Below are 20,756 nucleotides of genomic sequence, written 5' to 3'. Positions count from 1 at the left end.
ATAATATTTGTGAATTTGCAGACTGTCCTTTAAATAAGTTTGTTTTCAAAGGTACAGCATAGCAATCCTGGACACCTAAGATCTAGGGATAAAATTAATTCAGGCTACTTCTCATATAAAGTCAAGGAAATATCATTGATGTCCAAAGGACATCACATCTGCTGCATTAACATATTGAAATTAAGCTCTCATTTATTTCTGGTGAGAACTTCTAACGCCAGTTTTAAATCCTACTGGAAATGTATGTCATGAATGGAGATCCAGTGTAAGTGATCTCCACCCATGCCTCTGCTCAACTGGGCCCTGATAATGTCCATTGATGGGGTATAAATCCACCTTATAATGTCTTTTCTTATGCAGTCAAATAAAGATTTTTTTTTGCAAAAACAAAATACAACTTAGATTTGAAAGCATCTCAAGCAAACGCAAAGGCTTTGATCATAATTATCTGTGTTTTATTGATAGAAAATGTAAACAATCTAACTAATCACAGCTGTGATAGCTATGTGTCTAGGTCCAGTGTGTATGTAAGCTGTTTTGAACAAATCCCTACTCTCCACATTATCAGTTACCAACTGCCTGCACCGTAACCATTCACTCTCCCATCATCACCCTTCCCCAAATTACGCATTATCCCTTGTTCCAGCCACCATCCCGAGTTCTCACCCCAAACCCAAATACTCATTATCCCAAACTGTCCAAATACTCATTATTCCCTGATTACTCACTGCCTCTCACAGCTCGTTCACTACTTCCACTATCACAAGTACCCACTTCCCCATAATATTCATGCCTCTTTCCAAACTATTTACCATCCTGTCGTAACTACTCCTTACCTGCAAACCCAGCACCTCTCTCTCAAACAATGTATCCTCTCACTTACCCTGAGCAATGCTGTAGAAAATCCACTTCTCTATAAAACGCTGCGCTCTCAAACTTCATGAGAGAAATGCAACAAGACACCCAATAGTTTATGGAACGAGTGCTGTCTGTTTTTGTAGAACTGTGCTACAGTTGGTATCTATTCCACTTAGTTATAGTAGAACAATTTGTGTGTCTTGGTCAGTATAAGAGCCAGTGAAGGAAGAGGAAGTGAACTGTGGTCACAAATGCACTTGTACAGTTAGCAGACACCAATATGCAGAGTTGCAGGAGCCTTCTACGTAACTGTATCATCTCTGTAATACTTAACCATCCTGTGGGACACTGAGTGGAATTAGCATCAAACTGTGGTGGAGACTGCAATCTGTTTATAAAAGTTGATAAAAGCAGAGGGTGGTGGCCCTCGACTGATAAAAATATTTAAAATAAGCACAAAAAAACATATGTACAGATTTAATATATTAAAGTCGACAATTCACTTTCTAAATAGAAATCTTCCTGTTTCTCCACTTTCAATCCACTTCCTATCATTCAGATTTTGTGTTTGTATTTTTTTAAACTCATAGATTTTTGTAGTCTTCTAATGGTCACACAAATGCAAACAACTTCAGATTTTTTTCATCTTAACTTGTTCAATCTGTTACTCCAATTGATGGCCTATCACTAAGATTTCTCTATGACCTTTCATTCAATGTGATTGATCATTTCTATTGTCTCCTCACATCTTGTCGTTTGAAGCCCACTACATTTTTTTTTAAAATTACTTAAAAGAGCGACTCCCTCTCATGCTTGCAGGTGACTTGGCACAAACTGCTAAAATGTACCTGCTAAGGAACGTCTGAGTGTGGATATTATCAAGAATAGAATTTAAATCTGGGTCTCAAAGTTGACGAATAAAAAAACTCTTAGGGATCGGGAATGAGTCTGAGAATTACAGCAGAATGCAGTTATATACAATAAATAGAGAGATCCACAAAAAATGTTTGTGCCAGGTCTCCATGTACTAGAATGATTGGAGAGGCACAAAGTCAGGAACAAGCTGGAACTTGGGGAACATTTTCTTTGAATCAGGAATTAGTATTTATCTGGAGATCTAAAGATTTAAGCCAATAATTCTGAAGAGCATTTGGGTTTTCTTTTTTTCACTGAAGTTTGCTATTGCTTTAAATATCTCACACCAATATAGAGCTGATCCATATATGGTTTATGTACTCTTCCCCTCGTACTGATCTAATTCACCAAAGATAAAACATAAACACCCCCTATACTCGCTTCATCCTTTTCTACCTTGGTTTGTCCTTGTTCTACGCACTAGACTTGCCTTCTGAGGGCCAACAGTATCTATTCCTAGCTCATTATATTCATGGTTCATAATATTCCTAGTTCATTGTATTCAAGTTGATAAAACTCTGTAAAACGTCTCCCCAACACCAAGAGAAATCTTTAAATTTGTACTGATTTCTCTTGGTGTTGGGGAGACGTTGGCTTGTCCTTGTTCCATTCCACAGATAACTCACTTATCTCCTGGTTCCATGGACCATTATTTGTAGCTATCTAGATAGCCTCCAATCCCGTTCTAACTAGATATTCATCCAGCTATTTTTTTAAAAGGTGCAAACTACTTTAGCTGGTAACGTATATTGTACATCCATGAATCCTAGGGGTTAGAAGTACAGATAGAGACAATGAAACGCTGTGTAGAATGCGATGGTTCCCAGGACGTTGGGACAATGGATATATCATGTCAATGGTGATGTAAGACTAGATGGACAGATATACTTTTGCAGGCTGGAAAAACCTTTGTTGACCTTTCCTCAGGAGATGGTAGAGTCCATCATGGAGTGTATTGGGCATGTGCTTTGGTAGAAATGGACCTGATGGGCTGAGTGGCCTTTATTGTGCTCCAGGCTGCTTCATGTTCTTATTCCCACTCACTTTCATACGCAACGCTGGTGATTTTTTTTTCGAAGCTGATTATTATTGGCAGTCCCTAAGATTAATAAAAAATTGGCCTTCATCCAATATTGTTGTTTCTCCATAATTTGTAACCCATTCAAGAGTGTTTACGTAACATAAACATGTCTTTGCACAACTAAGCCAATCCATTCTTGTTAATAATTGCCATTTGCTACAACAGACTTTGGAGCCTGAAGTCTGTTCCAAGACAATTCACTGAGCTCGTTGACCCATCCACAATCACTGAATTACGCTTTCTTCCACTTCAAGATCTGTAAAACAAAACAAAAGGCAGCTTTTTACGGTTGTCATGACAATTCACGATTTAGCCTCCAGGAGGCTTCAAGATTTGGTTGCTAAATAAACACATTCATTGACATCTGTTTAAGACTCACAGCTGTAACATCTGGCTTGCATAACAGCGCAAGGACTGCTGGCAACATCAACCTCTTCAGCATACAAGACAAATATGCTTTGCACATGAACACTGCTGAGTTTGTTGTCTAATCAGTGATTTCAATTGACGAGGTTATAAGCAAACCACTTACTGTGAACCTTGCATGCAGTATGATGAAGGCACAGTATAACACAAAATCTAAACCTAGCCATCCCTCCCCTCCAAAAATCAGTACAATTTGTAGGATGGCTCGTAAACACATTAGAGGACCTGCCAACAAAATAATTCCTGTCGTGGAATTAATGTCCTCTGCTTTGGGAAAGTGGAAAAGCAAAAAACATGACACAACAACAATAAACAACAAAATCACTCACGGCAGCCATCATCTGAACAAACTACTGATACTTCAATCCCTTTTCAGTAATATTCACATTATTAAACTGCTTTGGTTATATTTTGCCCATTTAAAAGTATTTCCCTGTCCTCTTCTGTCAACACTGACCCTTGCTGGAGTCCTGTGCTAGAGAGACTGGCACCGACCCTTGCTGGAATCCTGTTCTACGGAGACTGGCACTGACCCTTGCTGGAGTCCTGTTCTAGAGAGACTGGCACTGACCCTTGCTGGAGTCCTGTTCTACAGAGACTGGCACTGACCCTTGCTGGAGACCTGTTCTAGAGAGACTGGCACTGACCCTTGCTGGAGTCCTGTTCTAGAGAGACTGGCACTGACCCTTGCTGGAGACCTGTTCTAGAGAGACTGGCACTGACCCTTGCTGGAGACCTGTTCTAGAGAGACTGGCACTGACCCTTGCTGGAGTCCTGTTCAACAGAGACTGGTACTGACACTTGCTAGAGACCTGTTCTAGAGAGACTGGCACTGACCCTTGCTGAAGTCCTGTTCTAGAGAGACTGGCACTGACCCTTGCTGGAGTCCTGTTCTAGAGAGACTGGCACCAACCCTTGCTGGAGTCCTGTTCTAGAGAGACTGGTATTGACCCTTGCTGGAGTCCTGTTCTAGAGAGACTGGCACTGACCCTTGCTGGAGTCCTGTTCTACAGTGACTGGCACTGACCCTTGCTGAAGTCCTGTTCTAGAGAGACTGGCACTGACCCTTGCTGGAGTCCTGTTCTACAGTGACTGGCACTGACCCTTGCTGAAGTCCTGTTCTAGAGAGACTGGTATTGACCCTTGCTGGAGTCCTGTTCTACAGTGACTGGCACTGACCCTTGCTGGAGTCCTGTTCTAGAGAGACTGGCACCAACCCTTGCTGGAGTCGTGTTCTAGAGAGACTGGTATTGACCCTTGCTGGAGTCCTGTTCTACAGTGACTGGCACTGACCCTTGCTGGAGTCCTGTTCTAGAGAGACTGGCACTGACCCTTGCTGGAGTCCTGTTCTAGAGAGACTGGCACTGACCCTTGTTGAAGTCCTGTTCTAGAGAGACTGGCACTGACCCTTGCTGGAGTCCTGTTCTAGAGAGACTGGCACTGACCCTTGCTGGAGTCCTGTTCTAGAGAGACTGGTACTCACCCTTGCTGGAGTCCTGTTCTAGAGTGACTGGTATTGACCCTTGCTGGAGTCCTGTTCTACAGAGACTGGCACCGACCCTTGCTGGAGTCCTGTTCTAGTCAGACTGGTATTGACCCTTGCTGGAGTCCTGTTCTACAGAGACTGGCACCGACCCTTGCTGGAGTCCTGTTCTAGTCAGACTGGTATTGACCCTTGCTGGAGACCTGTTCTAGAGAGACTGGCACCGACCCTTGCTGGAGTCAGTTGCCTGCCGAACTTTAGTACCTTGCCCAAGCAGCATTTCTTCAATTATGAGCCCAGTTTTTGAACACTCAGCAGGCTACTCGAATGTGGGGCTTCACAGTTGCGTCTGATCTCCTTCTCCCCAGATTAGTGCAGTTTCCAGCAGGGGTCACTCGATAGCAATCTGGATTGGAATTCTGGCTGAATTTTCCCTTCGTTAACCCAGCAACACAGGGCCCAACTGTAAGGCCGCAACAGCCACACCCCGGCTGAAACCAGACAATGCAGCAAAGGGCAAGGATGGAAACTTCGAGTTCTGTGTGGGTCAGTTCTACACAAGGAAGTGCATTCACCAACCAAGCCACTTGGAGAACCGTTTTAATGACTGACTAGCATGATTGAGCTGAGCAAACAAAACAAACACAACCTGGTTTAAGTTTTTATTTCGCAAAACTATTTCATGACCTGTTGGCGATTACTTTTGACTCGTTCTCATTTTTAGTATTTAGTCCCACTCTCTGGGTGAAACCAGTTAGCTGGATATGTCAATCAAAGAATCAATCAAATTAGCTGTGACTGGCCCGCCCTTTTTGTATGTGAGTGTGTGTATGTGTATTTGTATGTATGTCCATGGTTGTGCATAAATATTTTTTTGTATGTATGCTTGTATTTGTGTGAATTTCCCAGAGAGATGTTCAGTATTAACACAAACTCAAAGACAAAGGGACATGGATTCAAATTAGACTAGAAAAGGTAAGTAGACAATTAAGATATAACTTCTTCAAGCACAAGTGGTGATTATGTAGAACCGCCTTCCCAGGGAGGCAGTGGAAGTGAAGGATGTTATAAACTTCAGGATAGTGAGGGATACATTTTTAGTAGAAAGGGCTATTGAAGGATATGAGAGATAAAGTGGGGTAGGAGGTCTGTGACGTTTCAGACCAGCCTGATAATCAGAAATAGTCATTTCCGGTCCTGTATAGTCCTCTGCAAATAGGGACAAATTGGGGCACAAGGGAGGGGGCAGTTTTTCAGGCTGATTTCAGGAGTCAGCATTACTAGTGATTGGAGACCATCTAATGGATAGGGTGAGCATTGGTAGGCCTGATGGTCTTTTCTGACTTTTCGTATGTTCATATCTGCGTGTTTGCGCAAATGTATGTACATATATGTGTGTATGTGTCTATTTGTATATGCATGTGTTTAAATATATCTGTGTGTGTGTGTCTCTTATGAACATCTGCATTAATGTGTGTGTATGGGCATATGTGTTTGTATATGTGTATGTGTTTGTGTTTCTATGTGAGTGTCTGTGTATGTGAGAGTCTGTGTATGTGTCTGTATATATATATATATGTGTGTGTGCGCATCAGCATGTGTGTTGTGTTTGTATGTGTATATTTCTGTGAATATCTGTGCATTGTGTATGTGTGAAGGTTAACCATTAACAGTTCCCTCTCGTCAGGTATTGTCCCCCTCCCCTTCAAATCTGTTATCATCATCCCCTCCTCAAAAAAACCACCCTTGACCCCTCTGTCCTTGCAAACTACCACTCCATCTCCAACCTCTCTTTCCTCTCCAAAGTCCTTGAATGTGTTGTCGCCTCCCAAATCCGTGTCCATCTTTCCCGCAACTCCATGTCTGAATCCCTCCAATCAGGTATCCGCCCCCTACCACAGCACTGAAATGGCCCTTATCAAAGTCACACATGACATCCCATGTGACCGTGACTATGGTAAACTCTCCCTCCTCATCCCTCTCGACCTGTCTGCAGCCTTTGACACGCTGACCTACATTGGCTCCCAGTCTGGCAACGCCTCGATTTTAAAATTCTCATCCTTGTTTTCAAATCCCTCCAAGGCCTCACCCCTCCCTATCTCTGTAACCTCCTCCTGCCCTACAATCCTCTAAGATCTCTGCGCTCTTCCAATTCTGGCCTCTTGCACATCCCCGATTTTAATCGCTCCACCATTGGCGGCTGTGCCTTCAGCTGCCTAGGCCCTAAGTTCTGGAATTCCCTCCCTAAATCCCTCTGCCTTTTACCTCTTTCTCCTCCTTTAAGAGTCTCCTTAAAACCTACCTCTTTGACCAAGCTTTTGGTCACCTGTCCTAATATCTCCATTCGTGGCTCAGTGTCAAATTTTGTTTGATAACGCTCCTATGAAGCACCTTGGGATGTTTTACTACGTTAATGGTGCTACATAAATTCAAGTTGTTGTTGTTGTCAGTGTATGTGTTAGTGAGAGTGTATATGGCATCTGTATTGTGAGTGAGTGTACGATCTGTGTATGTGTCTTATGTCTGAACATATGTGCATGTGTGACTGTGATTGTATGTGTGAATGTCTGTATGTATGTGTATATGCGTTTGTATGTCTGTGTGTATGTGTATCTGTATATATGTGTATGTGTGTGTATGTGTATATGAGTGAGTGTCTGTATATGCCTACATGTGTGAGTGTGTATGGGCATGTTTATTGTGCTAAGATTTCTCTTGCATACAAAAATAAGAAATCACATAACAATCACCCTTTTGACATTCTAGGTTCTTACCCTTTTCGTCATATTCCACATTCTTCAAAAACAGGCCGCCTGGTGGGGCTATAATATTCTGTGGATAGGCCCTGGAATCCCGGATCTCCAGCAGATCTGCTATTTGCCTGGGCATTAGCCTGCCCTGTCCAACAGCCACCAGAGCACCTGTCATTCTCCGCACCTAGAACACAAATATGTGAAAAAAAACTTTCTACCATTGCAAGGTTTCTCATTTTAAGAATCTTTTCACAATGGAACATTATTAGCTCCATTTTCCATGATTGGTAAGATATTTCTTCTTTCCTCTGCTACCCATGCTCTTGTACCAGGCACTATCTTTGGCTGTCAAGGCAGCTGACCTGCTCTTAGGCTTCTTTCACTTCTGCGCTGTAACCAGCCACTCCGCAGGAGATTAGAGCAACACTTCCTCCCAAGCAGCAAACAGAGGCTAGCAAAGGATGAGACTACAGCAATAAAGAAAGACTTGCATTTATATAGCACCTTTCATGACCTCAGTACTTCCCAAAGCACTTTACAATTAAGTACTCAGTACCAGTCTGGATTTTTGTACTCAAGTCCCTGGAGTGGGCCTTGAACCCATGACATTCTGACTCTGAGGTGTGAATTGCTACCCACTGAGCCACAGCTGACACCATAGTTAAATGGAACATTCAACCACGTGTCATCCAGTGACTGCCTTAAGCACTCTTGATGTGGAGATGCCGGTGATGGACTGGGGTTGACAATTGTAAACAATTTTACAACACCAAGTTATAGTCCAGCAATTTTATTTTAAATTCACAAGCTTTCGGAGGCTTCCTCCTTCCTCAGGTGAACATCGTTCACCTGAGGAAGGAGGAAGCCTCCGAAAGCTTGTGAATTTAAAATAAAATTGCTGGACTATAACTTGGTGTAAAATTGTTTACAATTAAGCACTCTTAGTACTGGGTTAGTACTAGCAGTGATACTAATATTCTCTGTTAATGTAATGTAGGAACTCTCTGTTCAGTGCTGGTTTCTGGTTATTATGAAGTTATCTGTGAAAGTCAACAGAAATGGAAACTAAACAGCAAAAAACAAAATTACGTTCATCATAATTCTTATAAACCGTACAAATTTTCCGAGGGAGACTCTATTTTAGGGCAGCTTGTGGAAGGAGAGTAAGATGGGGATCAATGGCGTTGGTTTATCATGCTTCCAATTGAAAAATGACAGTTTATGTGAATATAGCAGCCTGTTGAAGCACTGCACATGGGTTCAATCTCCATCCTTCTGGTTTGGCTTACAGTACTTTTTCCCTTTCAATGTTTGTACAGTGGTTCGTGTGGATGGATCTGGTCTCCCATGATCAAGAAGTGTAGTTCTGTCCTTGCAGAGCTCATATGACCCAGGTCTAACAATTAAACCAGCTGTGGTGAATTCTGCAACTGGACTTTACATAGGCACATCCTTATATCACCAATGAATGAGGGAAACAACAAACACATGACCAGACTGTACCAACCAAAATAACCACAATATTTATCTGCTAACTGAACAATGAAGCATCAGAATTAAAGAATAAGTACAGTTTCAAGAGTAAACACTGTCAGACTAATGTCTTGTGGTGAGTTAACTGTGAACTGTAAAACTGTAATGTTACATATAGGTCATGGCATGTCTGACTGTTCCCTTTTACAGTGCCAGCTGTGGCTTCGTTAGTAGCACTCTTGCTTCTGAGTCAGAAGGTTGTGGGTTCAAGTCCCACTCTACAAACCTGACCAAATAATCTAGGCCGACACTCCAGTGTAGTACTGACGGAGTGTTGCACTGTCAGAGATGCTATCTTTCGGATGAGACGTTAAACCTTGGCCCTGTCTGCTCTCTCAGGTGGACTAAAAGATCCCATGGTGCTATTTTGAAGAAGAGCAGGGGAGTTCTCCCCAGTGCCCTGGCCTATATTTGTCCCTCATTCAATGCCACCAAAAACAGATTATCTGGTCATTATCACACTGTTGTTTGTGGGAGCTTGCTGTGCGCAAATTGGCTGCTGCGTTTCCTACATTACAACAGTGACTACACCGCAAAAAGTACTTCATTGACTGTAAAGCGCTTTGGGATGTCCTGAGGTCGTGAAAGGCGCTATATAAATGCAAGTCTTTCCTCCATTACTTGTCTCACTAACCATTAGTGACAGATAGGCTATCAATTTCAGGCGAATAAGTAGGAGGATTCATAAGGTATTGTTGCATTGATCAGTATATATGGGTTTATCCAACGGAAATTTTAACCTTAAAATAGTGTTCAAAAATATCTTTCTGTGGGTGCTTCGGGGAACAGTGTGATGGAGCAGTGCACCATTGGTGTATTCAGGTTTGATCCATCTAGTCTCAGGCATGCTCCTAGAAGGTACAGAGCAGAAGCCAGGTATCTCCCACAGGGTATGAGGGAATATTTGAGGGGCAACATGTGAGGAAGTATCTGAGGGGCGGGATGCGAGGGAATATCAGACGGGCAGGATGTGAGGGAATATCAAACTGGCAGGGTGTGAGGGAATATCGGATGGGCGGGATGTGAGGGACCATCTGAGGAGCGGGATTTTGGAATATCTGAGGAGTGGGATGTGGGGGAATATCTGAGAGGTGGGGTGTGAGGGAGTATCTGAGAGGTGGGGTGTGAGGGAATATCTGAGAGGTGGGGTGTGAGGGAATATCTGAGAGGTGGGGTGTGAGGGAGTATCTGAGAGGTGGGGTGTGAGGGAATATCTGAGAGGTGGGGTGTGAGGGAGTATCTGAGAGGTGGGGTGTGAGGGAATATCTGAGAGGTGGGGTGTGAGGGAATATCTGAGAGGTGGGGTGTGAGGGAGTATCTGAGAGGTGGGGTGTGAGGGAGTATCTGAGAGGTGGGGTGTGAGGGAATATCTGAGAGGTGGGGTGTGAGGGAATATCTGAGAGGTGGGGTGTGAGGGAATATCTGATGGGCCGGAATCCCGAGGATATGAAAGGTGCTATATAAATACAAATTCCTTCCTAGGTTGTCATTGCTGGAAAGAGCAATTTTCATTATGATGGCGATTTCGCCATGTGTTCCGCTGACGCAAATCATTGTGCCCAGGTAGTTATCATAGACTAACTGCCTGGGGCCTTCCCAGTTTGATAGCTCAGCTCTACACTGGGTCTGCAGATATTTACTTAATATACAAGAAAAAATTGGAAAATGTGCCTGTCAAATGAAAATCAGAACGTGGTCAATGACCCTCAGGACCTATAAAGTGCACAATTTATACAGCACTTCTGAATGTGTTTCTTGGGATCAGATGCAGAATGTTTATGAAAGAACAAACTTGCATTTATATAGAGCCTTTCACACCAAAAGCGCTTCACGGCCAATGAAGGGTGGACACTGCTGTAAACTAAACAAACACAGCAGCCAATTTTGCCAGTGTAAGGTCCAACAAACAGTAATGACATAAATGACCAGTTAATCTGTTTTTGATGTTGTTGGTTGAGCGATAAATGTTGGTCAGGACACCCTGCTACTCTTCGAATAGTGCTATGGGACTTTTTGCGTCCACTTGTACAGGCAGACTGGCCCTCAGTTCAACATCACATCTGAAAGACAGCACCTATGAACATACAAGAAAGGACAGGAAATGGCCAGCTCATTCATCGACCCTGTCCCATTCTAACAAGGTGCAACCTACGTGCACCGTCAAACCACCCTCCCACCCCCGGTCATGTAAGGGGCAAAAAATACACAGAAAAAACCTTAAGTCAATTTAGAAAAAAAACTCTCTCCAACCCCTGAAGGCAATCAAGCCAGCTCTAGCAGACTGTGGTGACTCATATCACTAGTGCCAGTTAACCTACCTACCTCCCATAACTCGAGAAGTCTTCAACCCACAGGAAATCATCCAAATCTCTTTTGAATGCTTGCAGCAAATCCACACTCACTGCATGCGTTGGCAACCTATTCCAGAGGTCAACGGCTCTCTGAAAAAAGTGCAGTGCTCCCTAGCATCTTAACTATCTCCATTCTTTTGTAACATATTACTTTCCCTTTGTCCTGCCTGCCCATCAAGCTCAAATAACCTATCCATTAGGAAAGAATCTCAACCCTTCATTATTTTAAAGACCTCAATCATATTCTCTTGAAGTCTACGCTTTTCCAAAATAAAAAGCCCCTGTTGTCTAAGCCTGTCATGATAACTAAGGGCCCTTAAACCAGTTATCAATCAAGTGGTCCTCTTCTGAACCTTTTCCAAAGCCTTGATATCGCCCACCACATGAGTGGACCAAAACTTGGACACAGTATTCTAGATGCAGCTGGACCAAGGCCTTGTACAAGGAAAGAATTGTGCTTCTATTTTTATATTTAATTGTCCTGGCTATACATCCTAACACCCTATTCACGGGTTATAGACATTCAACGATTCATGAACTACAATCCGCAGGTCCTTCTCCTGCTCTTCAGCCTTGAGCGCACAACCCAAGATGACGTAAGCATGCTTGGAATTGCCCCTGCTCTGATGCATCATGCTGCACTTGTCTATATTGAAAGACATCTGTCAGACACAGGTCAATTCCCCCACTGTGGCTAAATTTGCCTGTAGACTATTTTTTCCATCTAAGGTCCTAATTGTCGCACTTGTCTTCGTGTTGTCCATAAACTTGTTGGTCGTTCTCTCAATACCTTCATCTAGATCATTAATAAAGATGGTGAAGAGCAACAACCCTAACACTGATCCCTGTGGGACTCCACTAGTGACCAGCCCCCACACAGAGTCATTACTATTAATAACTACACCTCTGACAATGCAGCACTCCCTCAGTACTGCACTGAGGAGTCAGCTTAGGTTTTATACTCAGGTACCAAGAGTGGGGCTTGAATCCACAACCTTCCAACTCAGAGGCAAGAGCACTACCATTGAGCCAAGGGAATGTCAAGGGAAATGCAGATGCTGCTCCCCAGTTCTAAGTGAGTTTTGTGTAAAAAAAAGACAAAACCAAAATTCACAGTAAACAACAACAAAAACTTGAATTTATATAGTGCCTTTAACACAGTAAAATGTCCCAAGGTTCTTCACAGCAGCGTAATCAGACAAAAACTGACACTGAGCCACATAAAGAGATATTAGGACAGGTGACCAAAGGTCAAAGGGGCAGGTTTTAAGCAGCGTCTTAAAGGAAGAGAGGGGTAGAGAGGCAAAGAGGTTTGGGAGGGAATTCAAGAGCTTAGGGCCTAGAAGGCTGAAGGCACAGCTGCCATTAAGAGGTTTTATCCCTTATATCACTTCTGGGTTAGTGCTCCACGTCTTTTATGAGTATATTTTTTACATTGTGAATACTCATTTTAATGAAAGGTGATATTTTACCAGTTTCTTTTTATGCAGTGTGGTGTGTGGGGTGTTATTTAATGTGATACACAACGATCCTCCAGGTGATGAATATCTCAGAGAAGCAAGTGACTGGATCGAGACAGCCAGCCCAAGTTTATCCCAGAGTTCTTACTGCCATCAGAGAGAAGAGGGCTTTCTCCCATAGAACTGGGCTCAGGGGTGAAAAGGTATCAATCCATTGTATCAACCGGTTCTCAATCCATTAACCTAATATTGTGACCCCATTGCCATCCCCTCCACCAAAATGTTCAATATATATGTTTAATAAAATACAAAGTTTGCCCTGTGCAAGCACTGCTTAATCAAACTGTTTCTCAGGTTCAGCCACCAGAGGTCTCTGTAAGCTTTCTGCCATAGATTTCAAGTGTCTGCCCTGATGGATGAGTGTGTTTAGTTTGCCAAAGATCACAGTGTACATTAATCACTGTTCACAGTCACCTTCAGATAACACTTAGTGCATCTGGTGGGGAGGTCTGTACATTTCACAACGCTCACTATTGGCTGCAATTAATACACCATTGGAGGGGCAACTCAGTTCCTGTTGAAGGGTTAAATCTGCTGGCCAAAAGGTTTATTTGCTTGTTATACTTGTTATAGATGTACAGCAATCCCAGCCTCAGAAGCAAAGCAATCCGAACTTGGAAAGACTTGGCATGAAACAGAAGAGCATACAGTGCTCTTGTTACAGCTAATGTGTGTGGTCATAACTAGTTTCCACGACTATCCACAGCACATTCTATCACAGTCTGATGTGGACTGTACCATTCATGCTCTACACTGTGTGGTAAACTGAATGGCTGTAGCTGGTTAAACTCCAGCAGTATCCTTTCTTCCCTGACTGACATTTTCAGCCTTACCATCTCCTCTGACCTCAACTGGAATTCCCATATCTCCTTCACTGTTGCAGCAGTCTTGGAGAAGCTCAGTTTTTTGTTTCATGCCAAATATTTCTTTTCCCCTCAACAATTCATGACTCTATGAAGCCCCAGTTTGTTTAAGACTTGAACAGTGCTCCCATATGTGGGAAGGCTCTTCGAACACCTCTCTGCTTTCCTTGACAGGATACATAAAACCCTGCTGTCTGATAGACAATCCTTTTCTCACCTCCTGCAGAGTGTGACTAAGACCAAGAATATAGCATGTGTGATTGTAGGGGTGAACTCGCACTTAACTAATTGTGACGTATATACAGATACACCTTTCATACAGTGGAAAATACCGGTTAACTGTGGAAAACCAGTTCCCCAACAGCACAGTAGGAATCTCTGCAGCATCTCTAATCATGAAGGTTAAAATAACAAAAATTAATTAAAAATAAAACAATGGCAGATCCAATGACTCAGTTAGTAAATGCACTTCTGGTGGGAACTGAGCCGTTAGGACCAGGAAGGCCCTAGGTTTGATTCCAGACCTGTGCCGCGTTCATCTAATTCGGGTGATCTCAGTGTCCTGGGCTAGAATGGGGAAAATCAGCCAGGACTCCCACTTGTGACCTACTCTTGACCCCTGCTGGAGTTGTACTTGGCTGTGTTGACCTCCGCAGTGAAACATCCTACCTAATAATTATCTGGGCTCAAAAATGAAGAAAGAGAAAGCTATTGGATATCTGTTTGAGAGGGAGAACTGGGAAGACCTAGAATCTACAGAGACTGTGGTAAAAGAAAGAGCTTTTATTTCCACATTCTCAATACATTCCAAAGAACTTTACAACCAATGAAGTACCTGTCAAGTGTCGTCACTGTTGTTATGAAGGCAAACATGGCAGCCAACTTGTCCCCAGCAAGGTCCCACAAACAGCAAATAAGATGAATGGCCAGTTAATTTGTTTTTGGAGGTGTTGGTTGAGGAAGGAATATTGGCCAAGACATCAGGAGAATTCTCTGCTTTACTTTGAAAATTGCCATGGGAGCATCTACATCCACCTCAACAGATAGATAGGATTGGTGTAACATCTCATCCGAAGGACAGCACCTCTGGCAATGCAGCACTCCTTCAGTGTCGGTCTAGATTATGTGTCCAAGTTTTGGAATGGAGATTTGCACAGATGGCAGATGACTTGAAGCAGATTGATTGGGCAGCCCTACTAGGCTGGGACATTACTAACATGGAAGAAAAACAGAATGCCTTCAAAGCCATCTATATGCAAAAGGAAGTCATGCATATCCCTAGAGTTAAATGAAGGGCACATGGTAAAACAAAGCCAAATTGGCTAATGGGTTATGTTCAAGGACAAATCAGACTCAAGCAGAAGTGCTTTTACAGGCTCAAAGAAAATAGTTTTCAGGACAACAGGGATATGTATCAATCTCAGCTAAAGGCAATGGAATCTGCTATCAGAGTAGCCAAAAGGACATTGGAGAGGAAGACAGTGGATAGCTGTGGTGGCAATAGCAAGGACTTTTTCAGCTATGTTGGGAGTCAGAGGGCCATTACGGTCTGTTTAGGGCCATTGAAGGATTCCTCAGGGCAGATCCAGGCGGACTGCCAGGATATGGCAGTGGTTTTAAATGGCTACTTTGCATCAGTCTTCACTACAGAACAAGATGCTGAGTTACCAATAAAACATTATAGGGACGATACTAAAGTTAGAAGTGTCAAAGTGGATGCGGATATAGTTCTGGCTAGAATAAGGGATCTCAAAACAGATCCAGCTGCCGGCCCTGATGGCATTGACCCAAAGGTGCTCAAAGAATATGAGCCACTTGCTCATATCGTTAACAACTCACTGGGGTCTGGGATTGTTCCCATAGATTGGAGAGAGGCCCACATGGTGCCAATATTTAAAAGCGGCAATAAGTCAGAACCGGCTGACTGCCCTTGAAGATCTTTATCGAACAAGATGGCGCAAGTCAATCACAACATCCTTGCTGTGCCTGAGTTCCCTCATTCACTGCTGCTCTGCCATGCCGCGTTAACTGACACTTGCGGCAGACCCGCTGATTCGGGTAGTGCCCTCTTGGTGTCATGTGGCTCCCATGCCCTTTGAGTTCCCAGGCCACCCTCTTCCTGCCAGTGGCCGCAACACCCAAGTTCTCAGACACAATCTTGGCTAACACTCCAGTGCAGTACTGAGGGAATTGTCGGCTGTGCTGTCCTTTCGATGAAATGTTAAACCAAGACCCTGTCTGGCTGTTCATCTGGATATTAAATATCCCAGACCACAATTCAAAGTAGAAGAGGGAGCTCTCTGGAGCTAGTTTTTTTAATGCCCATTGACTATGAATGGGTGGTAATGTGTGTGTCCTGGCCAACATTCATCCCACAAGCGACATTAAAAAAAAATCAGATTAACTGGACATTTATCTCATTACTGTTTGTACGATTTTCTGTGTCTAAAACAGCTGCTGAGTTTGCTTACATAACAACATTCACTGCACTCCAAAAATGATTAATTATAGGTGAAGCACTTTGTTTCTGAGAAATGTGATAAAATGTTGTGTAACTGCAAGTCTTTCTAAATATGGCCCTTTAACACTTACTACTGACATGACACTACATTTTACTTACATCTACTTTTCCCCTAAAACTAGTGAAGTCAGGAACGCTGTAAAACTTACTGGAGATGACTGTGTCAACAACTGAGGTATTGGTTATTACAGCAAGACATGATGGAGAAACATCCAATAATACAGATAATTCTAGTGTTCTGGAGATAAAAAAAATGATTACTTTTACTCAGGCAATATCTCAGGCTGCTTGCGGTACGCACTTACCTGTTTGTAGAGGAAAGACCTGCTCCTGAAGGTCAGCTCCCAGAATTCCAGGTGGCTAAAGTCAATTGAGACAAATAATCAGTTAGGCTCCTAGCTCAGGAGATGAGTAAGCAATATTCTCTGACCTTATAACTCTTGACAGAACGTACTTAAAACGGGTTTAGTGATTTGATGTCCACGTCCTGCTTGAACAGTCTGTCTTACTTTTTTTAGAATGTCTTTATTGACCTCTTTGACCTGCAAAATTGCCACCATGAAACTATGGCTCCAATCACCTGGGCAATCCCAGCATGCACTTGATAAAGCACCTCACTATTTATATAAATGCTGAGGAAACAGACTAAGATGAAAAATCACAAAGGGTGAGAAATCCTTTGCTTAAAATGGTCTTGGGGCACCATTTATCCCATAGAGCTTGCTTAAAAATAATAAAGACAGTTAATAGTCCTCAGAAGAAATCATTCACCCTTTCAGTACTGATTCTTCTTTTAAAATTTTAATCTATACTTTGACATTCAATCACAGAACATCTTTGGAATCAATGGTCTGAATTTAACTAGTAAAATTCGGCTGGATGGGTTCCTGTCATCACTACATACAAAAGGTCCGATATTGGGTGATGTGCCTCATGATCACCGTGGTCTCCTGGAACTCGTATTAATCACCTTCGGAGGTCAGAGAGAAATTTACAGAAATGCCCCCCACTCTAACTGCCCTAGAGCTCTTACAATCTGATCTTTCCCTGTCGGTCATTTTCACATGTCCGTGTGTAACGCAGTCTTAGTCTGGGTTTGTGATTCCCCTCATTGTGACTTCTCATACTTGGCCCCCTCCTTCCCAACCAGGCTACGCTCATTGTGCCTCGTAACCATTAACTGAAGTTTCTGTTGCCACCTTTGCTGGGTTCAAAATCAAAGATGGGGTTGGATGGGGAGATTGTAGCTGGAATTCTCATGATTTTTTTTGCTTCCAATGAAAATTCACTGTAAACCTTATTCATTGATCTCCACATCATAAGACAGAGGTGACTTAAAAATCAGACCCCTGGTAAGCTTTTCGCATTTTAGAAGTCCATTTAAAAAAGCAAGTACTTAGACCCACAACTGGCTGGGTGTTAGACTGAGCTCAAGAGTGGGCCTCAGGTAATTGATTTCCCAGCCAGTGAATAGTTTGTGACACGGAGATACGAGAAGGAAAATAAAATGCTTAGAACTAACAACCGCTAAACCAGATAGACCAGAATGTTCCAGGTTCAATTCCTGGTCTGTTAGCTGATCTCAGCCAGGGCAGTAATTCAGGTGTTACAAGTCAACCAAGGTTGTCAGTAGTCACTCTAGGTGGAAAGTGCTTGTGAGCGAATGTCAGGTGAGGACAAGATGCGCATTGCCATGATGCCCTCTACAGTTGAATAGCCCGACGATACTCATAGAAAGAAAGACTTGTATTTATATTACGCCTTTCACGATCTCAGATGTCCCAAAATGCTTTATAGCCAATGAAGTACTTTTTCACCGTGTAGTCACTGTTGTAATGTAGGAAAGGCGGCAGCCAATCTGTGCACAGCAAGCTCCCACAAATAGCAATGTGATAATGACCAGATAATCTGTTTTAGTGATGTTGGTTGAGGGATAAATGTTGGCCAAGACACCGGGAAGAACTCCCCTGCTCTTCTTCGAAATAGTGCCATGGGATCTTTTACGTCTCATCCGAAAGACGGCACCTCTGACAGTGCAGCACTCCCTCAGTACTGCACTGGAGTATCAGCCTGGATTTTGCGTTCAAGTCCCTGGAATGGCTCACGCATTCAGAAGGGGAACGTGGGTGAGGTAGCAGAGGGTGGCTGGTACCCATGGAATCAGACCCCAAATGCTTCAGCGCCTTCAGGAGATGAAGGGGAAGAGTGTGCAGAAATCTTTTAACAAACTGACCACTGTGGTCAGATTTGGAATGTAAGACATCACAAATGGTTGGATTCAATAAGCCCTTGTGCTGACTGGCAAGTCTGCTTCAGTGGTGGATTTAGTTGTGGGAGCGCACAATCCCAGACAAAGTGCGGGGATGTTTTTGGGCCTGCACATTTTTTCTAAATCCAAAAGCATTCGCATCTGCATGTGTGTGACTTTGGCTTTTGTACTGCATTAAATACGTCAAGAGCTCATTTCTCTTCAGACACCACACAGGCTCAGGCAGTGTGCGCCATAACCACTGAGAACAGCAGAACAAACCCTAGACGGTTCAAACTGTTAGAGAGTATGTGAACATCACAGGCTGTATCTGAGCAGTTGGCTTCAAAATACTGTTCGCGTTTTGAGGGTAGAGAAGGGGAAATCATACATATAAATCAGTGGAATAACAGAAGTATTTAGTGCCTCCTCCTTCAATTTGTGGAATGGTACAGCCCCGCATGGTGATTGCGCAAAACAAGCTACAGGATAAATCCATCATTTTCATTTTTATTCAAGTGCAGACAGAAAGCCGTTACTGCCCCATGTGGCTTCTAATCCACACAAGCAGTTTTGTTCCTCACATACAAACCATGTAGAAAAAAAAGAGTAAAATGCCGCATTTTACTGTGTCCAAAACTGAACAGGGAGCAGATACGGGCAGGGCAGGGGGCGGGAACATGGTCTGAACTCTCATTTTTGCCTTGCTGGTGAGGAAAATTCACTGAAAACCCTAATCATTTGAATAATTAATGTCTGTACATTCTAAATGGAAAGAATAGACACTTTAAAATTTCAGATTTCTGGTGTCGGATTTTCATTTAAAAAATGTTTTCCCGAGAAACAATACTCAAAAACTGGATTGATGGGTTCGAGACCAGACCCATGGTGATGCTCATAACATACAACACAAACACTGAACAGGCAGGTTTTAACTGGCAGCAGTAATATAGGGAAGCTGACTGAAGATGTCGAACACAGGGGTTTTATCGAGATGTTGCCTTAGCGTCTGCACCAGCAATCAGTCGTATTATTCCACAGGAGGCTGTGCAGAGGAAGCAGCTTCTCCCCGAGGAGCCAAAATGCTGCTCATTTGCTCTTAGCATCTTTTGTGTGGCAGACTCGGGGGCATTTTCCTCCTGTCCCCAGGAACTATGCGAGTCTTATCAGGCTACATGTGCTTAGCCAAGGTGATTAGCTCTCTCCTAACGACCAAACAGGACATGATATGGGAGTCCAAGTGTCGGCTTCTATTTCTCAATTGAACAAAATACCACTTTTCCCACGAGCCATTTAAGAAAAAAAAAACTGCATTCCTTCCAGAAATAAATACAGCGTTTTAAAATAAATGTACTTCCCACCGCAGCGCTTTAATTCAGTTTATAGTGAAGGTTATAAAACAGGATTCTGCAGCTTGGTTTCAGTTGCTAGCTGTACTGCCCAGTGTGGGGTTTAGCCATAAGACCAGAAGGTTCCAGATTCCTAGTCGGTGGTGATCTCAGCTGGGGAGGGGTGGGCAATTGTTCTCGGTTTCCTTCTGCGGGTGAAGGGAAAAATCAGCCGGGGGTTCTGAGCGACATCACTCAGTTGGAAAATGTACCTGTGGGGCAAGATGGGGCTGGGCTTGGTTGCGATGCCACCCTCGAAGGAATAGCACACCGTAAATTCTCACACTTTAAGTATAGCCACGTAAGTGAGCACATTGGGAATAAGTTACATACAGGAGGCTAGAAATTCCGTGACGATTTCCGCCTGCTGCTTTGGGCTCCTCATGACCCTGTCCCAAATTTGAGAGTGCTCTGCTCCCTCAAAAGTGCAACAGAGGTGCCCGCCCCATTTTGCTGCCAGAGACTTGGAGTGGCATTTGACTGCTCTGCTGGGGGTGGGAGGGGAGGGAGGCCCAGGCCCTTATCGGGTTAAAGATTTAAGCTTTGAAATTAATTTTCTCTGCAGAGAACGGTAGGCCAGCATTAGGAAGGTAGCCAATTGATCTGAGTGGGGGGGGGGGGGGGGGGTTATCCTGTATGTAACATACCCTCACCTATCTATTGCCCTGTGTGCAATGGACTTGCATTGGCCCAGGATTATTGCTGGAACCTTTAATGTTTCAAATTTGCATTAATGCCTTGACTTTAGATGCTCAATGCAGAATGTCCCACAGCGCTTCACGGCCAATGAATTATTTTGTGAAATCAGTCATTGTT

The 20,756-nt window shown here is 43.3% G+C and overlaps 1 protein-coding gene across 1 annotated transcript in view; it reads right to left on the bottom strand.

The window, feature by feature from the left end:
- Positions 1–433: 433 nt before the first annotated feature.
- Positions 434–20,756, bottom strand: part of pusl1 (pseudouridine synthase like 1) — a 74,114-nt gene continuing 53,791 nt past the window's right edge. The window contains exons 6-8 of the mRNA XM_067970092.1: positions 16,610–16,664; positions 7,538–7,700; positions 434–3,110 (exon numbers count right to left, since the gene is read on the bottom strand). Coding sequence (XP_067826193.1) covers positions 3,079–3,110; positions 7,538–7,700; positions 16,610–16,664 — 250 coding nt within the window. The 3' untranslated portion in view covers positions 434–3,078. The remainder of the gene's footprint in view (positions 3,111–7,537; positions 7,701–16,609; positions 16,665–20,756) is intronic.

Source organism: Heptranchias perlo, chromosome 32 (assembly GCF_035084215.1).
Source record: "Heptranchias perlo isolate sHepPer1 chromosome 32, sHepPer1.hap1, whole genome shotgun sequence".
In the NCBI taxonomy this organism is placed as follows: domain Eukaryota; kingdom Metazoa; phylum Chordata; class Chondrichthyes; order Hexanchiformes; family Hexanchidae; genus Heptranchias; species Heptranchias perlo.
The sequence above is the reverse complement of the archived record's forward strand: the minus strand, read 5'-3'. Positions and strand labels throughout refer to the sequence as shown.